We start from the raw sequence: 25,903 nt of genomic DNA on the forward strand, positions 1-25,903 counted from the left end.
GCTACACACACACACACACACACACACACACACACACACACACACACACACACACACACACACACACACACACACACACTGATTCATACAGGGCGGAGAAGAAGGAATGCATTGCAAATTGACCGTCTTTCTTCTGTGTTTTGGCTTGTGTACACACGTGTTCTCATATGTGTGTGTGTGTGTGTGTGTGTGTGTGTGTGAATGACTTCCTGTTCGAGCTTGTTGTAAGGCTCCAGAGCCAAACCATTTTCTTTCTCTCTCCTTCCCTCCCTGCCTTTCTCCGCCTGCTGCTACTCCACCCTCTGCAGCCCGGCCACAATTCAATTTAGAAGAATTCCAACTGGAATTCAGTTAAAATTCCTCCTAAACAACCAATTAAGCAAACGGAGACAGACAGCATGTCTACAGAGCAGCTCTCTGTCAGTGTGCCGTAGAGCGCACAAAAGTCAAATACAAGAATCATCTTTACACCTCACATTTACCTACTCTGTGTTTAATTCAGATGGATTATATTTGCACCTGGTATTCAAATACATACATACATATACACACATACACACACATCTATCTATCTATCTATCTATCTATCTATCTATCTATCTATCTAATATATCACATTGCACAATTACAAGCAAACCATGGCTTATAAGCAAAGTTAATTGGACCAAGTTTTGGGAATGTTACGGTTTTGGCTCCAGGTCAAAATGCCTGTAACTTCAGTGAAGCATGATAACAAACAAAATGTTGCATTTCAAGGTTGTTTCCTGCAGTTTGTCGGGAATATGAGACCTTACAGACCGCACCGCAGTTCACTTTAAAGTAGCTCAGAACTATCAACAGTTGACAGTGTTGTCCTCAGTGTTTTATCAGTACTGTGTTGCCAAACCAAACTTGAAACCTGATTCTGACTAAGCACTTTTGGATCTACTCTTTTGACCACCTCCATCTAGTTTGAAGCGCCTGCCCACATGTGCATTTTAAATGATCCATGCATGAAAGTTATTTTCATTCTGATTGTTTGTCGGAATCAGCCAAATATCTACTTCACAACTACCTTTAGAATGTGGTTTGGATTAGAGCTGCACAATATACTGTATCGTTTTGTTTTTTTAAATCGTCATTCTAATACGAACTGGTGCAATATATATATATATATATATATATATATATATATATATGTATATATATATATATATATATATATATATATATATATATATATGTATATGTGTATGTGTGTGTGTATATATGTGTGTGTGTGTGTATATATATATATATATATATATGTGTATAGTACATTGTAATATGTTATTTATCGCAAGTAATCTCATTATCGTGATATTCAGCAACGTTATCTCATATTTTGCTCATATCGTGCAGCCCTAGTTTGGAGGAATGTCCCTGCATCTGAGTCAATTTAAACCTAAAGTATGGTTTATCAAGCTATACCGCAGACGCTCACGCAGGTCGTGAAAGGAACAGTTGGACGTATGGGAAACTTGCTTATCCACTTTCTTGTTGAGAGTTTGATGATAAGATCATTACCACTCTCATGTATGTATAGTAAACATAATGCTGCAGCCAGTTAGCTTAGCATCAAGAGTTGGGGAAAAAAAGTGGGAACGGTTCATTTTAAAGCAAAATTGCACCCAGTTTTGTGCATATGTGGACATTTGAAGACAAAGCTCATAGACTATTATGTTGCATGTTATTTGTTCAGTCGGGTCAAACATTACAACTACTAAACAAAAAAAAAAAAGATCCGCTGTTTCCCCGTTTCCGATCTTTATGCTATTAAGCTAACAATGTGGTAACAATATTCTCCTCTAACTCTCAGCAAGAAAGCGAATGAGTTTAAGGGGGCCATTGTTTAACCTCAGTACCAGTTTATTGTTTCCTGGAAATCCATTAAACACTGCCTGACTAATATTTTATTCAAAGGCTGACAAAACATTTTCTTAGAAGTTTTTTTTTGTTGTTCCAACACTCATGGGGTGGCTGAAATCTTTCTTTTCCAAACACACATCAGCTGAACCTCCTTATAATTTTTTTTGTCTGTACACGTTCTTCCCCTGCAGGTTGGAACTTTTTTTTAATTCCGGCTTGGCTTTGGCAAGTTCTTCATAAACAGTCACTTTATGTTACAACATGAAATGTTTTTATGATGCCACAGCAGCACTGGTGAAAAATGTCCACTGGAGCAGCCTTGAACGATCATTGCTCTCCTAAACTAAGATAAATAATAAAGATATTTTCATAACTGACTCTGCAAACAAAAAACGATTTTTTGAAAATATGAATCAATTTGACCTACCAACTCGATTTTTAAATCAAATTGATTTTTTTTCCCAGCCCTACTCTGCACCACTCGTGTTGCAGACACAACGTGCACTATGGTGGATATATGATGTGTTAACACAAGGCGAGATGGTTTCGTAACGGCTTGGAAGGCGTTTGACAGAGAGATGTGAGATGTGACAGGCAATACATCAAAATAAAACCAGTTCTATCCTAAGAAGTAATCTCTTTTGCAAGCAGAGGTGCTGTGTCATTGTTATTTAATGGGAAAACATAATTGGCTCCACTTGTTCCTGTGGGTCTGTATCATAAATATGGATGACTCAGTTTAGCATTTGATAGACGCGTCGAATATGACAATATTCCGAATTTGATACAGGTCATGTAAACAGCATATTCCGGTGGGATATTCCGAAGAAGGCCTTTTTCCAAATATAGCATTTTCCGAGTAAGATGTGGGATATGTAAGGGTTAATGCCCGACGAGGTGTCCATTGTCCTTTTAATGGTCACCCTGCAGCCAATCAGAATCAAGTATTCACCCAGACCATGGTATAATCCAGTATTATTTAGGTTTTAGAGGCATTCTTTGGACATGTATACAGCGCATTCGGAATATGCGTCTCAATCTGGGTTTTTACCGCAGGTTTATGGTCAGTGCGTTGCTATGGTTGCTGTACACAAACCAACCAGCCAACAGTTTGCAAGGCTGCCGACCTGATAAGAAGGAGAAACACAGCTGCTTCTAAACATTATTAAAGACTTGGATATCAACAGGTTTTGGGATATGCGCACACATCGCTACGCCGACCTTTTCTAAAGCTGGTTGAAGGAATGAAAGAGGGACGCTGTGTTCGCACGGTCCAACAAGTCCGCCGCCGGTGGAATACTACGTATTTTGCACGGCTACGTGTAAATGGGAATATTTTACCCGGAATATTTTGTGCATGTAAACGTAGTCAATGAAAGGGTAAATGTTTAGGAGATGATAGTAAGAGGAGGAGGAAGAGCAGGCTTGTGGGAAGGTCTGACGCCGTGCCGAGAAACACTGCTGACATCCTGACAGACTAGTGAGAAACGAGGGATGGAGGGAGAGAGAGGTGGAAGGTCAACCACAGCCACATGTTAAGTGTGGGACTGACATCTGGACTGCTCCATATCTACTCCTCCTCCTTCCACTCATGCAACCTTGTTGCACCTCTGTATCTTATATGTGATCTCTTTCCCATTCTTTCTTTTGCCGTCTTTCTATCACTCTCTCTTCCTCCTTCTATTAGTCTCAGTCTGCTTCCTGTCTCTTAGTTTTGTTTCCCCTCTGTCCTCTTTTTTTTTTTTTTTTTTTTTCTTTCTGTCTCGTCTTCAGTTTGGATCTCTGTCTGGTCTTGTGTAATAACACTACTATGGTTAACGGGCAATTCCAGCGCAAAATGAACCTCTGGGTTAATAACATGTACCCAGTCGACCGTTCTCTGGGACATGTTTTCATGCTAATCGAATGTGTATTTAGCTTGAAACAAGCTAGCGCGAACCGGTGATTAGCTGCTGACGCTACCTTTCAGGGCAGAGGGTAAATCGCTATTTTATACCACTAACAAGGCTCAAAATAGCACCACACTTCCACGGATGTATAATGAGGGTCCTTACATGTAAACCGAAGCATTGAGAACTTTGTAAATGTACAGACAGTTTCTTAAAAAGATGGATTATAAAGACAGTAGCGTTCATTTTTACATGCGGGCGCCATCTTGGAAAACAGTCACGATCAGTCGAACGATGTAAACATGTTCTCAATGCTTCGGTTAACATGTAGGGTTATCACCGTTAATCACCGGTTTGCGCTAGATTGTTTCAAGCTAAATACACATTTGATTAGCATGAAAACATGTCTCTGGGTACACGTATGTTATTAACCCCTAGGTTCATTTTGCGCCGGAATTTTCCTTAAAGGGTCCTCCACTCCTACACAAGGTATCCAGACAATCCCTTGTAATATTTGGTTATGTGTGATCTATATTTTAGTGCTTTAAAAACACTACAGTGTCTCAGTAGAGTTGGTAGAGTTCTTGTGTGTCATCACACACTGCTTTTCGTCATCGTCCTGTGAAATCTTGCATCTCCAAAATACCCTTGTTTTCAGCTTTGTAGCTTCTTTTATATGATATTGAAATGGTTTAGTTGGCTATAAGTAATATTTAAATAAATACAATTTTGGGAGACAATTAAAATTGGAGGATTTTATGTCCCACACCTTTCCAATGTCAGAATTAGGGAGGCGTGTGTGTTTCAGTGACTTTCCAAAACCGACAATCTGACATTCACCCCTACTTCATGCAGTGATTGGCCATGTGTGTGGAGGTGAGAAAGTAAGCAGGGATTGAATTTCTATTTCAAGTTCTCTTTTTTTTTTTTTTTTCTTTACACAACTATTTTTCTCACTTGTCATATTTATAACCAAGTGCAACATTATGAATGACTTCCAGGAGAGACTGTTTTGAAAATGTCCATCCATATCCTCATATTTAGATGATATCGCGTCCCCCCAATCTTTAAGACAACCGGCTTTTCACTCACTGCCTTTGAGTGTGGCCTATACACGGTGCGATTTGTGAAAAAAAAGCAGAGGGGTAGGGGTGTTTTTTTGATCATGCACAACAAAACATGCAAGTGTTAAATCCTCCTTTCAATACCATTGATATAGTGCCGCTTGGCCAGCCATGCCGAAACACTTATTTATCAACTTCAATATCCAATGGAAAATAATCTCAGAATGAAATAGCACAACATGGTGTCAACATAAAACACGGCATTTTCAAGTCGGAGAGCGGAGTTCACCTCGCGGTGATTTTAACCCCACTCTTTTTCCTAAACTTAACTAGTCGTTTTGGTGCCTAAACTTAACTGTCATCGCCGCATGACGCTAACTTTTTCTGGCTTAACTCCACTACCACGGCCCCTGAAAGGACCGTCATCTGGCGGTGCCTGTAGCCGGCTCACAGTCACCTATTGGCGGCTAAACAACTGCCGCTGGTAGCCGGCGTCCCGGAGCTCTGTAGCAGCTATATACATTCAGTGTGTTCACATTACAGCGCTTTACTTTGTTTAAAATACTTTTTATTTTAGGTATATAATATAGGGCCTATGGTCTATTGGTGAAGTAGCATTGATCACTTTGAAAATAATTCAGCAGAGGCAGGGAAATGTAGACCAGAAAGAGGGAAATCCCACACATCCCCCCCCTCCCTGCCTATACAAGTATAAAAATGTTGGATTTCCGATGTAGTCGTTTGAATTAGTTCTGATCGGACATAACCCAACCTTACCCCTTGGGGTTCACAAACTAACCAAGAGTGTAAACACACCTACAGTACCTACTTGGAATATGGATAAATCCATCCACCACATACCCTCTACCACTCTACTAAATATTAACTTTATTTACCTTCTTTTTGTATTATATTCTATGGCTAATTTTCCCTCTCTGGCCCCACTCTTTCCTCTCCTCTCTCTCTCATTGGAGTCCAAAGGTTACCTAGTGTCACCAACTTTTACCACGTTGCCAAAGCCGCAGCTCAGACGCACTCACACTGAGTGCACACTGGCCCTCTTTCTCACACCACTCCCGCAAGCTGTCGCTGAACACACACACACACACACACACACACACACACACACACACACACACACACACACACACACAGTATGACAGACCAAAGATGCACTTTGAGCAGCCACTTTTTATCAGTTTCTCTGACTAATGGCTTTCTCCTGACTCACATTATACAACTTACAAAGGGCAGTTTGTAGGAAGAGAGGCAGAATAGCCATGTGTGTGTCTCTTTACATGCACTTTTTTAAGTGGGGCTCATTAGCTAATGTCTGTCCATGTAAGACCTCAGAGGGTGGTCCGTCCACTGAGTGTGTGTTTGACATTATGGTCAGGTAATGACGGTGTTTGTCAGGGTCAGGGCATCTGGAGAGAGAGAGAGAGAGAGAGAGAGAGAGAGAGAGAGAGAGAGAGAGAGAGAGAGAGAGAGAGAGAGAGAGAGAGAGAGAGAGAGAGAGAGAGAGAGAGAGAGAGAGAGAGAGAGAGAGAGAGAGAGAGAGAGAGAGAGAGAGAGAGAGTTCATGTTTTATAGCCGGAAGCACATATTTGACATTTTTGCCTGATTTAAACGATTACTTGATGATGAAGTGAGTGAATAAACGGAAAAATAAAATGGAAAGATAATTTATGGGAAGAAACGAGAGAAAGATAGACCGAGTGGAGCGAATCAGATGTGTGTGTCATGGTGAAAGTAAGCAATTGTCATGTATGTAAAACTCAGCAGCCAGAACATGCAAAGTGTGTGTGTGTGTGTGTGTGTGTGTGTGTGTGTGTGTGTGTGTGTGTGTGTGTCTAAGACTATATGGGAGATGTCATGGTCATGAGCCTATAGATCACATTCCTCTTGGTAAATTTTATATTTTTGTGTCCGGTCACAGTGGAATTCCCCATCGATACTGCAAAGTGTGTATTGTCAAGAAGAAGAGAACTAGTGACATAAACTGAGCCTGTTGAGGATAAACCGTCTAATGTGTTAATTAATCAACAAAGTTAAGAGAAGGAGACCCCTTATTCACCTCATTTCTACAGAGGCAATTTGAACACATTGTACTAGGAACTAACCAGTACTGGCACCATATACACATTCTGCTTAACAAATTAGAATTATTTTCTGCTAAATAGCAATGCCTTCCATAATGTATTCATCCAACATTATAAAGATATTTTTGCATACATTATAATGTTGCCTAGCAGGGGTAATGGAGCATGAAATGGCTGTAAAAAATGTAATGTTAGGGTGCTCATACGGTTTGATTTGTGTGGGTGTGTGTGGTTTTTTTTTTTTTGTGTGTGTTGACCAACTGTAGCAAAGATTACCTAGAATTTTCAACAACTGTCTCATTTGCCTCCATCGCCCAAGCCAGGCATTTGATTTGCAAATGATTTGCATTATCATTTCATAGAAAGCACGGTTGTCTCTGCTAACGAGAATGGACGTTGGTTATGTTTTCAGCACTCTGACTGACACCTTCCAAACTGGCTGTTTCCAGTTTGTGTTGTAAATTACGTTCCGTTGTCTCACAAAGTCAAACCTAGCAGACAAAAAGGTGCAAATATATGCAAGCTCACAGGCTTCACTGCAAGTTAAAGAACTGCTCAGTGTTTACATCAAACCACCAGCTGAAAAGAGCATCTGACATCAGGTCACAGGCTTTAGATGGTAATCCCAGCGTGAAATTGGAGTTGTACAGTTTTCCACTGATTCCAGCGAGTAAACACAGGTCACAAGTTCAGTGATTTATCATGCAGTTGGCTTCACATTTGAAGTTAAAGTTAAGCTGTCATATTAAAGCACAGGAAGACATCCTGATAACTTCCCAGCTGGTTGGCGCTACAGAGTGTCTTGCTGTATAGAAGTAGTCTCATAATCACCTAAGTTAGGAATGCTCTCTTTAAAAAGACTACATTTACTGTGGCTTATTAAGGTCTCATGATGTGGTTGGACTTTGATCTCATGCTCTCTTCTTCTACTCCTGACATTTTTGTTTCCTTCTCTTTTTCAACCTCCGCCCCCACCCCCAATCCTTCTCCTATCCATCTTTTCTCCCATCTTTCTCTCTCTCAAACTCTTCTCTCTTTTCCTCTCTGTGTTCTTTCTGTCCTTCTCCCAACCCAAACATTCACCTCTCCTGCTATCTCCTTCTCCGTTAGCCGACTTTGGAGCCTAAACTCAAGGTATGTTCGGCTTAAAATGCACAACAAAGGTGCATTTCCTGGGAATGAGACAAAAGTTAAAGCTGAGGAGACTTCTTTTAGGAATAGTTCAACCTTTAGGGAAATACACTTACTTGCTTTCTTGCAGAGAGATAGATGACAAGCATTGTTAGCTTAACGTGAGCATAAAAATGGATAAACAGATAGCCTGGCTCTGTCTGAAGATACCTGTTTTACAACCTACCAATGTTTTGTATCCCTCTATTTAAGCCAAGCATGTAATTTATTAATTTATATCAATTATTTTATGCTAGATCGTGTTTGTTATGCAGAATTTGAAATCATTCCGTCTTGAATAATTATTCAAATATTCAAAATTTTTCAATTTCATGTGGTAAACACGGAACTATTAGTCTACTGGAAATCCCCATACGGCCCATATGAAACCCACAAATGTTGTTTCCTATTAACTTTTATCATTGGAATGCCATTTTTAGGCCTAGTGGATGAAATTAAGCTTGGTTGCTAAAAGTTGCATGTTGGGCAATTTGAATAATTAGCATAATAAGCTAATAAAGGTTAGACACTGCAGGTTAATAAGGTATATAATGTAACTAATAGATATCAACATTAACCTTTCCCAGTTGATTACTTAAGACAATGTTGGTATTACAAGTTATCTGAAATGTTATGTTTAATTATGCAAATGAGGCATTCTCTTATTAAATGTGCGTATATTTGCATGCACATCCATCGGCTTAGTTAAAATCATTTAGTAGTCATTGGATTTGTTCTATCCCATATTAGGAAATGTATGTGGTTAGTTAGTGTGTTGTGTTTCTGTGAACTTACTGCATTTTATCTTATGGTATGTCAGTGGGAAAGTTTGTGTGGGTCGCCATGCGGATCTTTCTCTCTCTTCCCATCTGATGCCGATGATGATGCTGATATTGATGCTCATGATGACATGTGTACATGAGTCATCTGTCACTGCAATAACAAACAATCTGGATCATCATCGTTGTTTCCCAGGATGTCTGGACAGTATGTTTGTCTGTTGGACCGGAGTATGGCCGCTTACCACTGTAATTACAGAGCCAGTAGATGTGTGTGTTTACATATGCGGTCATGATATTTTGCGTATAACCCCATAATGATGACGCTAATGACATGTTGATGCAGGCTTCCATCTTCATGCTGGCAAAACTGTGTGGTTTTTCTGCATCAAAACAGCTGTTGCACCACACATGCACAGAAACCCAACAGATCATTACAGATTGAATGACCGTTTTTCTCTAATGTTTCGTACAGTAGTTCTAATTTTGAATGAAATGCGACAACCTTAACCTGCAGTCACCAAGTTAATTGCTCAAATACACATTGCTACAAAGTTGTCGGACTGCTTGAGAAAGAAGACGATCTGATCGAACTTATTTGGAAGAGAAAATGAAAGCAAATGATACATTTTGTCCCCAATTTCTAAGTTCTCATCCCTCACAATTTACAGAACTTCCTGGTCCATTTTGACCTATCGTACTTTACAGTTGTGCAGTGAGGGATTACAGTGACATTTCAGATGTGCTCACTTTCAGTTATCCCTCTTAATAAAGTGCTTTAGATAATGATACAGCTAAACTCATCATCTGAACACTTGTTTTTTGACCCAGTCAGACATCGCTGTAACAATATGGCCATGTTCCCAGACACCAGCAATGACTTTGGATAGGATTTAGAGAGTGATGGATGTTATTGTTAGTCCCTCTAACATCTCTATTTCTGTTGATGTCTAGGAGCCCAACAGCGGGCCCCCCACCCTGGTAACCCTGAAAGTTGACCCAGATGGATTCTTTCTCTACTGGACTGGAGGATCCAACCTGGTAAGACACACACACACACACACACACACACACACACACACACACACACACACACACACACACACACACACACACACACACACACACACACACACACACACACACACACACACACACAGGTTGGTTTCAAAGTTGGCCAAATGGACTCACAAAGTATTCACAAAAACAGTGATCATATACAAATGGGCCACTCTATAGCAGACCACAATTGATTTTTAATGCACCAATAGGTGTGGTGCCAATATGGACATTACACTTATTTGTTTATTTGAAGTCTACCACATATCTTCTTCTTCTTCCATCGTCTTTCTAAATAGTTGGTTCTTCTTCCTCTCTCTTTGTGTCTCATTGTCTCTTATTGTGGTTCCATCCAGTCCATTAGTTCAACCAAAATGGCTTTTATCAATTTGTCCCGGCCTTGTTTGCCTCCTCCTCCCCCCTGTTCCTCCTTCTCCCTGATGTCTTTGTGGTCTTCATCCTTTTAGCCCTCCATCTTTTTCCCTCCATCCACCCATACTTCCACCCTCCCCGCCATGTCTTTTGGTGGCTGCGCTTAAGCCATTAGTTTAGTAAGATTGGATTTTAGGCATTTAGCTGACGTGATTAGCCGTAGCAGGATGTAGGGTTTTGAGATGTGCAGATGTAATAAAGGTGTTTTATTTTAATCCCATATACAAAGCAAACCTCTCTTCATCTGTCTCCTCTCAACCTTTAATCTATTATCGACCATTCATTTGTCCATCTATGGTATGCGTATATATGTATATATACTCAGCAAAAAAAGAAACTATCCTATCACTTTCAACTGCTTTTATTTTCAGCCAACATACATGCGTAAAACTTTGTATGAACATAACAAAATTCAACTACTAAGAACTAAACTGAACCATGTTTCACAGATATGTGACTAACAGAAATGGAAAAATGTGTCCCTGAACAAAGGATGGTCAAAATCAAAAGTTGCAGAACGTTACAGGGAAGACATCCTCCTCCCTCATGTGGTACCCTTCCTGCAGGCTCATCCTGACATGACCCTCCAGCATGATAATGCCTCATTCTGTGCACGATTTCCTGCAAGACAGGAAAGATAGTGTTCTGCCATGGCCAGCGAAGAGCCCGGATCTCAATCCCTTTGAGCACGTCTGGGACCTGTTGGAATAGAGGGTAAGGGCGAGAACCATGCCCCCCAGAAATAATAAGGAACTTGCAGGTGCCTTGGTGGAAGAGTGGGGTAACATCACACAGCAAGAACTGGCAAACCTGGTGCAGTCCATGAGGAGGAGATGCACTGCAGTACGTAATGCAGCTGGTGGCCACACCAGAGACTGACTGTGACTTTTGATTTTGACCATCCTTTGTTCAGGGACACATTTTTCCATTTCTGTTAGTTACATGTCTTTGAAACGCTGTTCTGTTTAGTTCTTAGTAGTTGAATTTGTTTTATGTTCATACAAAGTTTTATGCATGTTACCCATAAAAGCAGTTGAAAGTGAGAGGACGTTTCTTTTTTTGCTGAGTTATATATATATATATATATATATATATATATATATATATATTATATATATTACTGTATTTCTGTGTGATGTTGGCCTGGTCAGAACATTCTGTGATGCTTCTGTTGGATCAAATGACATTTCAAAGCAGCCCAATTAACTCACTCCACCTCCCCATGCCTCCCATCCCAATCTCTCTCTATGTTTTTCATCTTCTCTCTCTCTCTTACAAACACACACACACTGACCCTCTTTTTTATTTCTGGCTTTCTATTTATCCAAAAGGCATGTATGGAATGACCTGTTGATAGCCAATATTATCACTGCTGTGTGTGTGTGTGTGTGTGTGTGTGTGTGTGTGTGTGTGTGTGTCTGTGTGCGTGTGTATCTGGGCCAGAGCACACATCATGCTGTCTGTCTGCACGTGTCAGCCTGTGTTCATGCATTCACATAAAACACGGAGGCTTGAAATACTCATTTTATCCTGATGCCTGCACACGCGTGTGTGCGTGCGCGGCGTTACGTTAATGGGCCATTTGTCGCCCGAGGTGCAGCTGTGACACTGTTTAGCGAGGAGTCAGACCGTCAGGCATTGAATCTTTTCATCGTGACGATGAAGCCGCTCCACACTCCACTCCACAGACGACTGCAAACAGCTTTATAAAGAACAGCAACAGGTTGTTTAGTGGTATGGGTAACAAAAAGAGAACAGGAGATGGTAAGAGAGACAGAAAACTGCAGAGAAACCCCTTTGAGCCTATTACAGGAACTTATGTGAAATATCTCTTAAACTGTCATAATACTGCCATGTCACATTCAATATAAAACTACAATTTTTAAGTCCTCTTCCGGGTGCCTACATGGAAATGCTAGGATAAAGTCCCAGTGTCACCACAGTTGCCTCATGTGCTGCAGTGTTTGGCTTTACTTACTTACTTACTTAGGGCGTTTCATCTTTGTTATTGTTGGCGTGACTGAGCTGGATTGTGGCCACTATGCTTCAGTAGCGGGAATTCAGCTTGCTGTTGGCCACAAAAGCTAGAATAAGCCTAAAAATATTCAGCCCACCAAGGCCAATGACAGGGAAATGTGGGTATTTAGACATGTAGAAAAGGAGTCAGGCAGTGACAAATAATGCTAATCCTTTTTTGTCCATTTTTACAACATTTAAAAGTCCAAAAAGCTCCATTAGTCAATGCTGTGGTGTTTTTGAACTACGCTTGCCAGAGATCACTTGTCAGTTAAACTGTAGGGCCAGTGCTGTGACGTCCGTTTCTTCAACTTTTCTGTGTATTAAGTTTCTAAAATGACGCAGATTTAAAACTGGTTATAAAATCTGGACAGTAGAAATGGGAATGAAACGGGGAAACGTGTCCTCCACTCTCTCCATTCTCTGCACTGTTCTAAAGTGGAAATAAACTGAATTTATAGATCTAAATATGGACCGTGGCTTTACAGAAGTCCTATTTCAGTGATTTCTGTGATCCCATTGTAGCTTTAAATCAGCGTTGTGGCTCCCCTGGAGATTTCAAACCAGAGCTGAACCGAAAGAGGACACGGCAACACAGATATCCAGCTATTATTAATGAGATCAGTTAATACGCTTTTACACAGATGACAAGGGTATTCTGGATGGAACCCATTTCTCTGAATAGAGGTACCCAAAAATATTTGATCTCCAGTGCTCTTCTTTTTACTTTTCATGTCAAGCGATACAGTGTTCAGAGAAAGACACAGTGGGATTCTTTCCATCCGGAGGTGATCAAGATGTATTGTGTCTGCTTTGTAAAAATTCAGGGTCTTCACGGTCAGTGAGTGGAACTGGAGTCATTCTTAAATCCTTGGCAAAGACATGCGAGGACGTCCAAAAGTCTATAACCAAAAAGTCTTTAGAACTTATTTTTTTTCAACTTGAGATGAGAGGGTAGAAAGTATCACTTTGTTTATCAAGGTGAGAAGGACTCAGCACTGACATTGCATTTTATTTAGAATGGGCCTATGCATAATAGCTATAATAATAGATATAGGTCTTAAATTTCATTCATAATGGTCTTAAAAATGTCTTGAAAGTCTTAAATTTGATTTGGTGAAACCTGCAGAAACCCTGGGTATTTAAAGGAACACGCCGACTTATTGGGACTTTAGCTTATTCACCGTATCCCCCAGAGTTAGAGAAGTCCATACATACCCTTCTCATCTCCGTGCGTGTTGTAACTCTGTCTGACGCCTAGTTTAGCCCAGACCCTGGAGTTAACCGGTTCCAACTAGCCTACTGCTCCCAATAAGTGACTAAATAACGCCAACATGTTCCTATTTACATAGCGTAGCGTACAGCGTGTACAAATAACAAGGTCACATGAGACACAGCCACCTTCTAACCGTATACATACTGGGAACTATATTCTCAGAAAGGGTATGGACTTCTCTAACTCTGGGGGATACGGTGAATAAGCTAAAGTCCCAATAAGTCGGCGTGTTCCTTTTTTCAATCAAATATTTTTCCACACCTGCAATTCAATATAATTTCAAAAATCCCCCTACATGCAACCTGAAGAAGCACTGCTCCAGCCTTTTCTCTTGCCCCAATCATTTATTCCTCTCTGACGTTATTTGAACCACTTGCCTCTCTCTTCTCACCTTCTCTTTCAGTCTTGAATTTACAAAATGTCCTCTTTAAATCTGGTTTATATCATATCCTTTCCTCCTCCCTTTTGTACATCCATCTGAATATGTGTCCTTTCACCTTTTCTCCAGGTGCTCCTCCTCGTCCCATCCACCGTCTATTCTCGTTCCTTTCACTTATCTCCATCTGTTTCCTGTCACCTTTCATCTTTGTTTAACATTTTCCTTTAAATAACTCTATCTATATTTCTCTCTTCTTCCAATGTTTCATTTGTTTCTGTCTCGTTCCTGACACCTTTTCTTTGGAACATCATTCACGCTCCCTTTCTTGAGAGCAGTATTCTTCCTGCTCTGCCGGTCAGCTGTGCCTTCTCCATCCTTCTGTGATAATCTTTGACATCTCTCCCTTCCCTTCCTCTCCTCCCTTCCTTTATCCTTTTCTCTGTGTTATCTCCCTCTCTCCATCTTTGTGTAATGTTCAGAGGTTCGGCTTAAAAGACCTCTGAAGTGTGTTAGTGTGTGTGTGAACTCAGAGCGCAGAATTTCCCATAATGCTTCAGTCAGAGGCGATAACAACCGACTGACACACACACACACACACACACACACACACACACACACACACACACACACACACACACACACACACAGTGGCTTGGCAGTGAGGGCCACACACCCCACCATGCACCAGTCTCCACTGTTTTTCTTTCCCTTTTACTCACTGTTCTTCCTTTTCATTCCCGACTCTTTAAATCTGTCCACTCTTTGCACTTTGTGTTAAAGTTGTTATTAACATGATCTCCAATACATTTGCAGTTGGAAGAGTTCACTTTATCTTACTGAGGTGCAGCTACGCTCTTTTGATTTATACGAGTTATCGTTGCTTTGGGTGTTCTGCGGGCATAAATCGAGGTTGGATTTCATAAAAAATATTTAAAAGTAATGACAGCGCGACTCCGTAACATAACATACAGGCCTCGCCAAGTGTTAGTGTAACACAGTTGATGCTGTTTGATGTAGCACCTTGGAGAATAATACTCCCACACTGCTAATTTATGCAGTCCAAAGGCAGGTTGGTTCCAAGCGGTTGCTTTAATTAAACAGTGCATATTTCACCAGTTTCCAGAAAACCGTTCATTTGATAAAGTTGCAGCAGAATTTCCTGCATAAATGGCATTTTAATGCCTGCCTGTCCAGGAAAAACTTGATCATTGTAGACATTAACATAGTCTTATTGTGTTCATCTTTAAGTCAAAACAGTAAAAATCTATTATTCCAAGACGATTGTGATTGGTTTAAAGAAATGCCAATAAACCAGAGCACGTTTTTTGTGTGGACTCACCAGACCCTCCTCCGCAGTGCTGTGGAGGAAGGCCTGGCAAAGCGAGACTACCCCTTCAATGACCCCTAAGGATCCATGGTATCCAGTCTGGAAACCAATTCCCCAATACTGGAGGCAAAGTGCATGCCAGTGGCTGAGGGTTACACAAGATCCACATCCCAAATCCACACATCTGTTACAACAGATGCTTGCACCCTCCTGCTAAGCCCGCTGTTTGAGTCCTTTTTCTGTCTTCTAGCCAAATGCTCCACCTCCTCTTTATATTTGCAATCTAAATTTGATGCTTTGAGTATTTAGCAGAGGGACAGACTGTTGGAGCTAAAATAACAGGTTATAAAATAAAATAAATAAAGGGTTCTCTAAAGAGGTTGGGAAGGGATCTCAAATGGCGCTTTTCCATTACATGTTACCTACTCGCCTCGCCTCGACTCCACTCGCCTTTTTTGGTTTTCCATTACGAAAAAAAGTACCTGGTACCTGCTAACAGGTACTTTTTTTAGTACCTGCTCAGTCGAGGTTCCAAGCGAGCTGAGGCGAGCCGAGAAGGTGACGTGAAACCCTGCAGGCTGCTGATTGGTCGGAAAGAAGCGTCACTGATCACTGCATTGCTAGCGAGAGACGGCATTCTTAAATAGTTTAGCCAGCGGTGTTTTTTTGCTGCCGGAGGCTCCACGCAGAGCTTTCTCCGTAGCATACAAGTGGCCTGATGGTTATACTGGTGCGCTGGTGTGTGCATGTGTGATGTGTGTGTGTGTGGAGTCGCCGTATGTGTGTGTGTGGGGAGCTAGTGAGCGAGGGAGAAGTGAGCGAGGGAGAAGAGAGAGAGTGACGGCAATTATCTCCGCAGCGAGTAGCGACTCTAGAGTCATATATATGTGAGAGAAACAAAGAAATCTGGAGCAGTAAACGTTAACTATCTCTTTGATATCATGTTGTTTACGGAGACGGAGAACCAGGAAATGCGTCGGGGATATGTCAATGGGAAAAGCAAGCTACTAAGCCACGCCCACGGCAGTCGCTATGACGACCAGCCACGCTGAGGCGATACTAAAATCTGCAATGGAAAACGGACGCACAGCGAGGCGAGTAGAGTCGAGTAGAGCCGAGGCGAGTCGAGCAGGTACCATGTAATGGAAAAACGCCAAAACTAAAGCCATCAATCATGTAGCATCGACAAGTTGATTAAAGGAGTAGACTGAACAGTTTGTAGATTGTTCCTTTGTGGAAACTGCAGCTGTAATTTTCCGCAGTTTAGAGAAAAAAAATCACCCCTGGATTCCTCAGAGAGGATAAACCTTGGAGCAAAGTGAATAGTGAACCGGCCCTGTATTGCAGATTACAATGCTGTTTTTGACGTGCTTGCACTGTATCTGAGGTTTCCTCTTTATTCTTGTCAATCAAATCTCCATCTTACACTAACTCACTTCTTTGGAAATTAAACATGTGAGTTACAGAGAATGGTAGGGTTGGGCATCGTTTTAATTTAAACAATTCTGATTCTAATTCCGATTCTTCCTTTTGATTCCGGTTCTTATAGATTCTCGATTTTGATTCTTTGAGGGGTGGAGTTGAAACTGGTCACATTCTTATTCCACAAATAAGAGGAAAGTTTTATTTTGATTCAATGGTGATTTACAGTTTTACCCCGTATTTTTTTCTTCTTTTCAACGTAACCTAAAGCCACACTACAGTAGAGGGGTGGCAGTAGCTCAGTTGGGTTGGGAATGGAGGGTCGCTGGTTCAAGTCCCTGTACGGACCAAAGTACAGAGTGTGGATTGGTAGCTGGAGAGATGCCAGTTCCCCTTCTGGCCACTGCCAAGGTGCTCTTGAGCAAGGCACCCTACCCCACCCAACCGCTCAGGGCGCTGGTCCAGCACTGGCAGCCCACTCACTCTGACATCTCTGTCCCCATCATCCATTTCACTGTGTGTGTGTGTGTGTGTGTGTGTGTGTGTGTGTGTGTGTGTGTGTGTGTGTGTGTGTGTGTGTGTGTGTGTGTGTGTGTGTGTGTGTGTGTGTGTGTCAGGCCTGTGTGTAACAAACTTGTAAAATTGTAATTTCCCCACTGGGGATCAATAAAAAGTATAAATTAAATTAATAAAAAATTAGAGCGCAGCTTACTGTGCTCCACAGCGGTAACACAACAAGCCCCCTGGCCACTGCCAAAACTTGCGCATGTTAAATTTGGAAACGATGATCAGATTTGAAACCAAATCTTCCAACGATTCCAATAAAGAAACCATTCCGATGGAATCAAAAAAAAATTTAAACGATTCCAAGTTGGTTTTAAAGAGCAACACAGTGTAAAGCCTGGTCACTACTACATGGCCAAACAGGGCTAACCTGCCCAGATATTAGTCATGGCACCTTGTTTCCCTGTTCAAGAACATTTCTGCAATCATTTTCCATACCGCTGTTGCCAGCACCGATGATTTGTCAGGTGAAATGCCGTTTCCAATAAACAGACGTTTGATTTAAGGTTGTCCTGGCGGAGCGCAGCCTCACCTGCCAATGGCTAATCCCCCGCCGTCGCTCTGTTTTACTTTGGCCATCCTTTCTTTATCACTTTTGCTGTTGGCTCCTGACCTGTTTCTACACGGCTAATCCACCTTCAATTTTACTTTCTCTCCCCCCTTTTACTTCGCCGTGTCTCGCTGTCACCCCGTGACAGCGAGTGTAAACTAGTGTAAACTGAAGGATGACATTTCCTCCCTCGCTGCTCTCCATCTTCTTCTTTTTTTGCTCTTTGTCTGCCACCTCGCTATCTCAATTTTCTCTTCTTCTCTTTCTCCATCCCTCCCTTTTGCTCCTTTCATCTTCTTCTTCCTCCTCTCATCAATGCATTTTCTCACATGGTCCCTTCCTACCAGAGTTATTGCTCTTTGATTTCTTGTAACAACACTTTTAATCTCGCTCATTCTCTCTCTTGGCGTGGGAAAGTGGGCAGGAAGTTACTCAGACAGGGAGATAGGGGTTCTAGGGAATTTTGTTGCCCCCCCCCTCCCCCACCCCCTCCTCCTCCTACACATTTCCCCTTTTCTCTGAATTCCTCTCTCTCTCCTTCTGTCCTTCCTCCAGTCCTTCCTTTCTTCCCTCCTTCCTACTTTAAGGCCTGGACCTACAGGTTATGTCAATAGCTCCTGTGCTTTTAGACATTTGCCCCCAGGGATGTAATTAAGTTGCAACAGAAGTCCAAATTAGACTCTAATTATGTGGAATTGATTTCACATACCTTGGCCAGATTGAGGGGCGGGACACACACAAACCACAAAGATGTAATCTAGTGTGTCAGGTATTACCTGTGATGTGAGTTTAACAAACACCCTAGGGGGGTGCTCCAGTGTCACCACATACAATACTTCCTGGAGTTGCTGGAGGTAAAAGTGATTTGAACTGTTTCAGTCCAGTAGGAGAAAAAAAGTGCTGCGAGTGGTTTGGGTTTTTAATAGGGCTGTCAGCATTAACGCGTTAATCGCGATGCGATTAAGGGCAGAGCATAACGCGTTAATTTTTTTTAATCGCATGCCGCCATTTATTAATTTATTTTCACTTCACTCGGCTTCGCGTCGTGCCTAACAGGCTACTATTTTGACCCTTTGCCGCACTTTGCCATACTTCCTCGTAAGTCATCCTGCTGCTGCAGGCATGATGGAGAAAGACAGCAGAAACACAATTCTGAATGGCGCTTTTTATTTTCCAAAACTCCCGGACGGGTCGAAAGCCATATGCACATTGTGTAAAGCAGAATTAAAATATCACCGAAGTACGTCATGCTTGAGCTACCACCTACGAGCTAAGCATGGTACAGTTAACGTGACTCAGGTTGATGCTAGCGGGCTCAGGCAAAGCACTGTTTTGGAGAGTGCTAATTGCCGGTGCCTCAACAACCGGTATCTACCGGACCAAATAGCAACGCAGATTTTGGTGCCTCATTCTGGTGCCACTGATATACCTGCACTTCTCTCTGATGCTCTGAAACAGACGTTACAGGCAACAGGAACATTGCTGTACTGTGCAGCGATAAACACTGTTACAATGCTGACAGCTGACACTAAACGGTGTAAAGTTTGTCTGTATTTCACTGTAGAGGATTCCGACACCGGGATGTAACAATCTGCAGCTGCCGTTTATACAGACAGTGCGTTCAATGAAACTGGTAACCTACAGCCTCGTGGTGCATTCAACGTTATTGTTAAATGCCCTTTTCCTGTCTGGTGGTTGTTTTTGTCATTCAACAGCAAATTACTAGTGAAATAAGTTATTGTTATAGTTATTACATTATTATTAAATTGTTTAATTTTGACCATATGGCCTTAGCAATAAACAAGCTGTTCTTTAATGTCGCCAACTGTTGTTTAGTACCCTTCTTTTTTTTACTTTCTTAAAGTATCGGTTCAGGCACCATTAAGGTACCGGTACTGTTTAAAAAGTACCGCTTTAGCACCGGTATCGAAAAAAAATACCCAACCCTAATATTGACTCTCGATTCAGATGTGTGACTAGATTCACACATTTTTCTTTTGTTTACAGTAAATAAATAAATAATAAACAAATACAAATCTTAAAATCAAAAATTCTTTGCATTCATTTGATTCACAATCAATATACACTGGTAAGAATTGCTTTCAATTGTTAATATGTATTTAAAAACAGTGCTGAAATGCAAAATAATAGAATTTTTAATCATGTGATAAAACATGCGATTAATCGCGATAAACTATAGAAATTCAGGCAGGAGACAACAAGCTTAGCTTAGCGTACAGACTGGAAGCAGGGGGAGCTTGCACAGTCCAAAGGTTAAATAATCATCCCAAAGCTCACTAATTATAGTTATATCTGGTTTGTTTAAGCCATAAAAAAAAAACTGTAAATTTGTGTTTTTTTTAGCAAGGGGGTTATGTGTTGTAGATGCTAGAATGTATATACTGAGCGTAACTGCATGACAACACGGGCCTACTGTGTCAACATATTCTAATTTTATCTAATTTACAATTAGATAAAATAGAGAAAAGCAGCAAATCTCCAAGCTAAAATCATTTTAATGTAGTAGCACCCTCTTGAAAGTGTGTTTGTGTGTGTGTGTGTGTGTGTGCGTGTGTGTGTGCGTGCCAGCTGAATTGTAAGTAGAACGATTGTTGGCAGGTATAAGTAAAGATCTAATAGAGATTATCGCCGTGGCTCAAGTGCAGACATCCACAAGGAATTAACTTGGAACAAGGGGTTTACATAACACACACACACACACACACACATCCACTGGCGCAGGAGGTCATTCTTTTACACACACTCCCAGTGAGCGGTGGCAGGGGAAGTTGAGTGTGTCAGTCGATAATGTGACAGCTTCCCTCTTTCTCCTCTCTTCTGGTTTTTTTACTTCGCTCAAACACACGTTTCATTTTCTGTTGACATTATCGGTTAGTGCACATGGCAGTCTTCACTTTCACTCTCTGTCTCTCTCGCGCACGCACGCGCACACACACACACACACACACACACACACACACACACACACACACACACACACAAACACTCGTAGACATTCAGTTCTGCACTGTATGAAGAACTGAGACACTGCACTGGTATCGAATCCATTGTCTAAGCAGATGCTTCCTCGTACATGTGTGTTTCTGGGTGAGTGTTTACTACTAATCTCTCTGCTCAGCTAATGAAACTTCACCTTGTGTGTATGAGCGGCTGAGAAATCAAACTTTTAAAGATAGTTCTGGTTTATCACAATCTTATTTTTTGAGTTTTATCCATCATCTCAACCATTTATAACACTGTATTTTCCAAATTAATTGCGAAAGGCAGACGGGGCAGGAAAAAAAAACATGCAGTCAGTTGATCAAACAGGTTGTAAAAAGACTTTCAGGTTAGTTTAACTTATTTGGAGCAGAGATGGGGCAAATGAATCCCACTGTTACCTCAACTGTCTCTTTAAAACATCGGTCACAGTTCCCAGACGGACTTTCCGGTTCAGCTTTGACCTACTACTTGCCATAGTTTTCCTGTGCAATGAGGGATTATTACCAACATTCTTGTGCACTCAATCTCTGTTTCACCTCCAAATAAAGTAGTTTATATAATCCCAGTTTTACATTTAGTGGACGGATTGATATTGAACTTCTTGTGTAACTCTCAGCAAGAAAGTGAAAAACATATTTCCCAAAGCATTGAACTATTGCTCTAAACTAAACACACTCATCGACTCAACGATCTTCCTGTCGTGTGTGTGTGTGTGTGTGTGTGGCCTGCTGGCAGCTGCGCATGCAGGTTTGTGTTGTAAGTCCCCCCCCCGCCCAACTGATCTCTGTGTGTTTGTGTTTTGTGAGAGATTTATGATTCCAGCAACTATTTTTGTTTTGTGTGAGTTTCTATGCGTTTGGCCCACTTCTGCGCTTTGAGACATTTGGTATGCCTTGGTTGTTTTGCGTGTGTGTTAATTTTATTGATGTTCATCTTCTTTTTGCTTTTCCTTTCATAAATGATGAGGTTTTTCCTTCCTCGCACATTTGGACTTCATTTCTCTTTTGTGTTTTATTGTTTCCTTTTCCATCTTTTCAGCACTTCTTCTTCTTTGTGTAGATTGTGATATTTAACTGCTCTCTGGATCAGTCTGTCAGCTAAGTGGCTTAAAATGTTTACTCTCTTCATTTTCGCCCTCTCCACACCACAGAAATATGAAACAACTAAGTGAGGAGGACAGACAAAGAACGAGAGAGAGACAAACCAATAAATGAGGGAGCGATAGTGGATGGGGGTAGAACAGGGAGAGCAGTATCTCATTGATATATGCAAACGGAATATTACGAGGCCACATGGACAGTTATAGAGCTGTCCTGTGTTTACAGGGGTATTAAGTGTTCCCCTCCTTCTCTTTCTCTAAACACCTTGCCAACTGTCCCATCGCGGCCATAAAACAGTTTGAAGGTCTCTTTGTTCTACTTCTCCGATGTTTCCTTTAAAGTCTTCTTCTGTCAAGGCCTCCTCTCCTCTCCTCTCCTTTCCTCTCCACTGATTGGCAGTTTGGTGTGTGTGTGTGTGTGTGTGTGTGTGTGTGTGTGTGTGTGTGTGTGTGTGTGTGTGTGTGTGTGTGTGTGTGTGTGTGTGTGTGTGTGTGTGTGTGTGTGTGTGTGTGTGTGTGTGTGTGTGTGTGTATGCAGGAGGATCGGTTTCCTATATGCCGTCATCATGTGTTATTTGATAGGAGCCGTGATTGGTCATTCGAGGCATATTTAGCCGTGGTGATCTTTCAGACACACACAGGCGCGTCACAGGAAAGGAGTGGCGCTATGGTGATTGTTTAGTTGCCCTTTCATATTCCCTTCTTAAGACAATAAAACAAAAGTGACAAGGCAGGAGGGAGGAGGGGAAGTCAAGAGTCAATGAAAGAAATGAAGGAAGGAAAGGAGTAAGTGAACGAGGGCCTAATCAAAGCACATTAACATTTACTGTACTTTATGTTTAAATATAGACTAACCTGCTAGCAATTGTTGAAGCAAAAACCACCTATGCACGCAACTGCAGCAAGATTCGAATCCGAAGGATACTGTCAGAAATCATGATTTTATTTAAAGCAATATTAAAAAAAGTGCGTTTTTAGCTTAAACGCAACTTTTTATCTCTGAGCCTGAACACGGTGTAGATGAAATGAGAGAATATTAGTACAGCATTTGTTTTCATTTCAGGGTTTCTTAGTAAAAGAAAAAAAATCTGCTAAGCCTGCCTGTGTGTTGCTAATGTTGTTATAATGCATACATACATAACATATTTTGCTTCGATAATAAAGCAGTGGCACTCGGCATGTCAAATAAATGCCTTCCCATGTTGCATAAAAAGATGTTTCAGCATATTGCTTATGTTTCCACCCTTACTTAAAATGATCATTTTGCAGACATTACAAGCTAGCAGTACTGTTCTTTTTTTTTCGTGAAATGAAGCCACACCTTGGACCACTTCTTCCTCTCCACCATGACTCCTCTTGTTGCAGGTTTTCAGGAGCATAGATGCATGAGTTTGAAGTAATTGTTCTGAAATGCGCAACTGTGTGAAATGTGAAACATGCCGGCATCGATAGAAAGGAATCAATAAGCTCTGAGGCATACGATTACGAATGATTGGAACCGGTTTTCGATTCCCATCCATACTTGTGGATGTATTGGATTTTTGCATCAATGAGAGTTTGTTTGCAAACTGTTATTCCTTTTGGATCCCAATTCTTGAGTATCCTAGTTATGTTTTTTGAAACATAGCATTTCAGAGAGCAGGATAAGCCCTTATCTTGGTTTTAAGAAACTTAAATATACTATTTGGAGTAGTCCAATAGACACTGGGATACTGTGGCATTTAAACAACTCATCCAGGTTACTGAGCATCCTGTGCTGTCTACAGCCGTGTTTTTGACTAAACCTATACTCAAAAAAAAAAACATGCTATGCTAAAATGATTTGATTTTTGCTATAATAACCATTGCTGGTGATGATAAGATAGAGAAGCTACATTCAGCACCCAATATGGATTTGTCAGGTATTTAATTCACTACATAAACCAACAAAGAGTTGTGTGGAGCTGATAGTCTTTTTTAAATATGATTTATTTATTGAGTTTTCAACAAAAAGAACAGACACAGACCCTTATATACATCTGAGTGAGTAAGGTGCAACAGACCATCGAATGAGGTGAGGTAAGCACTAATAACAAAGTGGTGTTACTTAAAATAAGAGGATAAACTTCGTCAATACCCACACAAAATCACAAACCTGGAAGCACATAATACCAATTGGAAAAAAAAAGTCAAAACGAAAATAAATAAATAAATAAAAGAAATTAATAAATAAAATATAAAATAAAAATAAAAAAAACACTTAATAGACACTCACAGACGAGACAAACTGTGTGCTGCTAGTACAGGGAGAGAACGTGAGCCAGCCAGGAGTCACAAGAAGGTGCAGAACAGGGTGTTGTTTAGCCAGTGGGGGGAGCATCCAGCCGGAGGGACTGGACATGCTCCTGAAAGGGTTGCCAAATCTTTACAAATTTTTCATTGGAGCCACGGAGGGAGTGTTTGATTTTCTCTCATTTCATAAAGGATAAGGCATCCCTTATCCAATGGGCGTGGGAGGGGGGAGACGGGCTCTTCCAGTGCATCAGAATGACACGCCTTGCTAATAATGTGAGAAAAGCCACCAGTTCAGTGAAGTAGGATGGCAGAGGGTTGGTAGTGGGTAAGACACCGAACAGGCCTACTAATGGTGATTGGAGGACTTTGGTAGATGTGATGGCCGAGAGTGAGACAAATGCAGAATTCCAGAACCGAGAGAGAGCGGGACAGGTCCAAAACATGTGACTGAGGTTAGCTGGTCCTAAGTGACACTTATCGCAATTCGGATCGGTGCCCGGGTAAATGCGAGTTAGTTTGCTTTTAGACCAGTGAACTCTATGAATTACTTTGCACTGCAAAACCCCATGCCGGGCGCAAATAGATGAAGCATGGACCCATTTCAGAGCACACTGCCAGACCTCAGGCTCTATCTCTATATTAAGGTCCTCGGACCAGATGGTGCGCAGTCTATCAGAGGACGAGGATTGGTGTGTAAGGAGAGTGCAGTAGAGCTCTGAGATGGAACCTTTGAGGTAGGGGTTAATATTTAAAATAGTGTCAATCAAAGTAGAAGGAGGAATAGCAGGAAAACCAGGGAAGCGATTGTGAGCAAAGTCTCTGACTTGCAAATACCTGAAGAACTGGGATCTCTGTAATTTGAATACACCCACTAGTTGGTCAAAAGATGCAAATATTCCCTCAATGTAAAGATGTTTGACAGATACAATCCCATGATCCTCCCAGGCTGCGAAAGCCTGATCATTGATAGAGGGAATAAACAGAGGGTTAGAGTGCACAGGGGATAAAAGAAAGATTGACTGTAACCCCAAATGGCGTTTCAATTGAGTCCAGATCTTGAGACAGTTCTTTACTATAATATTACTGGAATAAGATACTGGTGATAATGTCAGGGGGAGGCACAAAAGGGACATTAGAGAGGAGGAGCCACATGAGGCAGCCTCAATCTGCAGCCACGGTGGAGGCTGATTGTTAATGTGATACCAGTGCAGTATAGATCGAATGTTAGCAGCCCAGTAATAACATACAAAGTTTGGTAGTGCTAGTCCACCCATTTCTTTGGGTTTTTGTAGAGTGTCTTTTTGAATTCTGGGAGGTTTTTTGTTCCATATGAACTGAGAGATCAAGCTGTTGAGTGAGTGGAAAAAATGTCTTGGAATAAAGAGGGGTATAGATAGAGGAATTTGGGAAGCACATTCATTTTAATACAGTTTATCCTGCCAGCCAGAGATAAAGGTATGAGAGACCAGCGGTGGAAGTCTTGAGTCAGTCGAGCAAGCAGAGGGGAGAAATTACATTTGAACAAATCCGAGTAGTTTCTGGTTACACAAATGCCTAAATATTTAAAATAACTTAAAGACGTCTTAAATGGCAAGTCCGAGAGGGGATAGG

The 25,903-nt window shown here is 41.3% G+C and overlaps 1 protein-coding gene across 1 annotated transcript in view; it reads left to right on the forward strand.

The window, feature by feature from the left end:
- plcb3 (phospholipase C, beta 3 (phosphatidylinositol-specific)) overlaps positions 1-25,903 on the forward strand; it is a 58,655-nt gene that overhangs the window by 4,745 nt on the left and 28,007 nt on the right. The window contains exon 2 of the mRNA XM_028564731.1: positions 9,846-9,932. Coding sequence (XP_028420532.1) covers positions 9,846-9,932 — 87 coding nt within the window. The remainder of the gene's footprint in view (positions 1-9,845; positions 9,933-25,903) is intronic.

The sequence above is a fragment of the Perca flavescens genome, chromosome 19 (genome assembly GCF_004354835.1).
Source record: "Perca flavescens isolate YP-PL-M2 chromosome 19, PFLA_1.0, whole genome shotgun sequence".
NCBI classification, from domain to species: Eukaryota; Metazoa; Chordata; class Actinopteri; order Perciformes; family Percidae; genus Perca; species Perca flavescens.